We start from the raw sequence: 1,661 nt of genomic DNA, 5'->3' as shown, positions 1-1,661 counted from the left end.
GGTGGTACTGGGTGGTACTGGGTGGTACCAGGTGGTACCAGGTGGTACCAGGTGGAACCAGGTGGTACCAGGTGGAACCAGGTGGTACCGGGTCTTTGAGGTGCGTACTGCGACGTGGTGACAGTCTCAGCACCGTCTTACATCAAGATGTTTATTCTGTCTGTCGGTGGTACCGGTACTCCTGTAGTGGACCGGGCTTTCAGCAGCCTGATGAAGTTACAGTCAGAAGTTTTCTCTGCAGCAGAACCGGTTCTGCACGGGGAAGCACTGCAACCCTGTGGTGTAACTCGGTACAACACCACAATAAACTGAATGATGTTAAACTAAAACATTACAATGAGATCAATCATAACTCATTTCATCAAATCCCTACATGTTGGATAAATAAGCAATTAGAGACGAAACCTTGAGTCTATAAAATACAAGAAAAGTCTAAATAATCAGAAATCTCAACAAGAACTGAGGTCCAGCTGAGGACGTCCCCGGCTCTTCCTGAGGAGGGCGCCACTGAGTTGCCCCCAGAAGGGAGCGGTGGAGAGCTGGGTTTTCCAGCCAGGCCAGCACCGGGTCAGAAGGATAAAATGCCATCAGCCTGACCCTGACCCCTGACCCCCTCCAGCAGTTAGAGGAAGAAGGATGAAAAATATACCCGACCCGTAAAACAGAACCTGCTGAGGAACCCATGAAGTTCTGGTACCTGGTGGCTGTTTGGAAAGTTACAAAGTGAAACAGCAACAATCTGGGAGATTCAGCCTGTCATAACGAACCAGGGTCATATTTTCACCATGATAATCATTCATTCATAAATGTCATTTTTCAAACTAAAACTCGATTTTAACTGAAATATTTAGCTAGAAAAGGCTTAGCTTGCTAGCTAAGCTTGTTAGCTTAGCTAAGATAGCTAGCTGCTAGCGACAAGCAGAATATTTAGTTTAGAAATTAAAGATTTAGTTTGGAGCTAAATATTTAGTGAGCAAACAAGATATTTATCTCCAAATGAACATTTTGTTTTCAAACATAATACATTGCTGGCCAGCTAGATATTGTGCTAACAACTTAGCTAAATAACTGGGAACCTAAATATTTATCCTGAAAGCTGAACTTGGTCCAGCTCAACATTTAATTTGGATAAATGAATATTTAGCAACCAGCGGCTCCCTTCCTGAAGCCGGTCCCGTCGGAGCGGAGACACGCGGCCGAGAGCGGGCCGGTGGCGGGACTTACTCTGGACGCCACACGTCCGGAAACATTCGCGCTCCGAGCTAAAGCGGTTGGCGTTGCCGCCACAGCCGCCGAACCAGAAGGGGGCGCAAGCAGCGACGGTTCTGTCAAAGAACCACCGCTGGACAGAGACGGTACACTGGGACCCGAAATCAACATCCAGCTGACAGCAGGCTGCAAGCAGAACACACACATTTACTGACCACACACACACACACATTTACTGACCACACACACACAGACACACACACATTTACTGACCACACACACACACACACACACACACACACATTTACTGACCACACACACACACACATTTACTGACCACACACACACATTTACTGACCACACACACGCACATTTACTGACCACACACACACACACATTTACTGACCACACACACACATTTACTGACCACACACACACACACACACATTTAC

At 46.9% G+C, this 1,661-nt stretch overlaps 1 protein-coding gene across 1 annotated transcript in view; it reads right to left on the bottom strand.

The window, feature by feature from the left end:
• Positions 1-1,661, bottom strand: part of col6a4a (collagen, type VI, alpha 4a) — a 58,163-nt gene that overhangs the window by 7,851 nt on the left and 48,651 nt on the right. Inside the window, exon 42 of the mRNA XM_008430656.1 lies at positions 1,225-1,395. Coding sequence (XP_008428878.1) covers positions 1,225-1,395 — 171 coding nt within the window. The remainder of the gene's footprint in view (positions 1-1,224; positions 1,396-1,661) is intronic.

This window comes from Poecilia reticulata, linkage group LG16 (assembly GCF_000633615.1).
Source record: "Poecilia reticulata strain Guanapo linkage group LG16, Guppy_female_1.0+MT, whole genome shotgun sequence".
NCBI classification, from domain to species: Eukaryota; Metazoa; Chordata; class Actinopteri; order Cyprinodontiformes; family Poeciliidae; genus Poecilia; species Poecilia reticulata.
The sequence above is the reverse complement of the archived record's forward strand: the minus strand, read 5'-3'. Positions and strand labels throughout refer to the sequence as shown.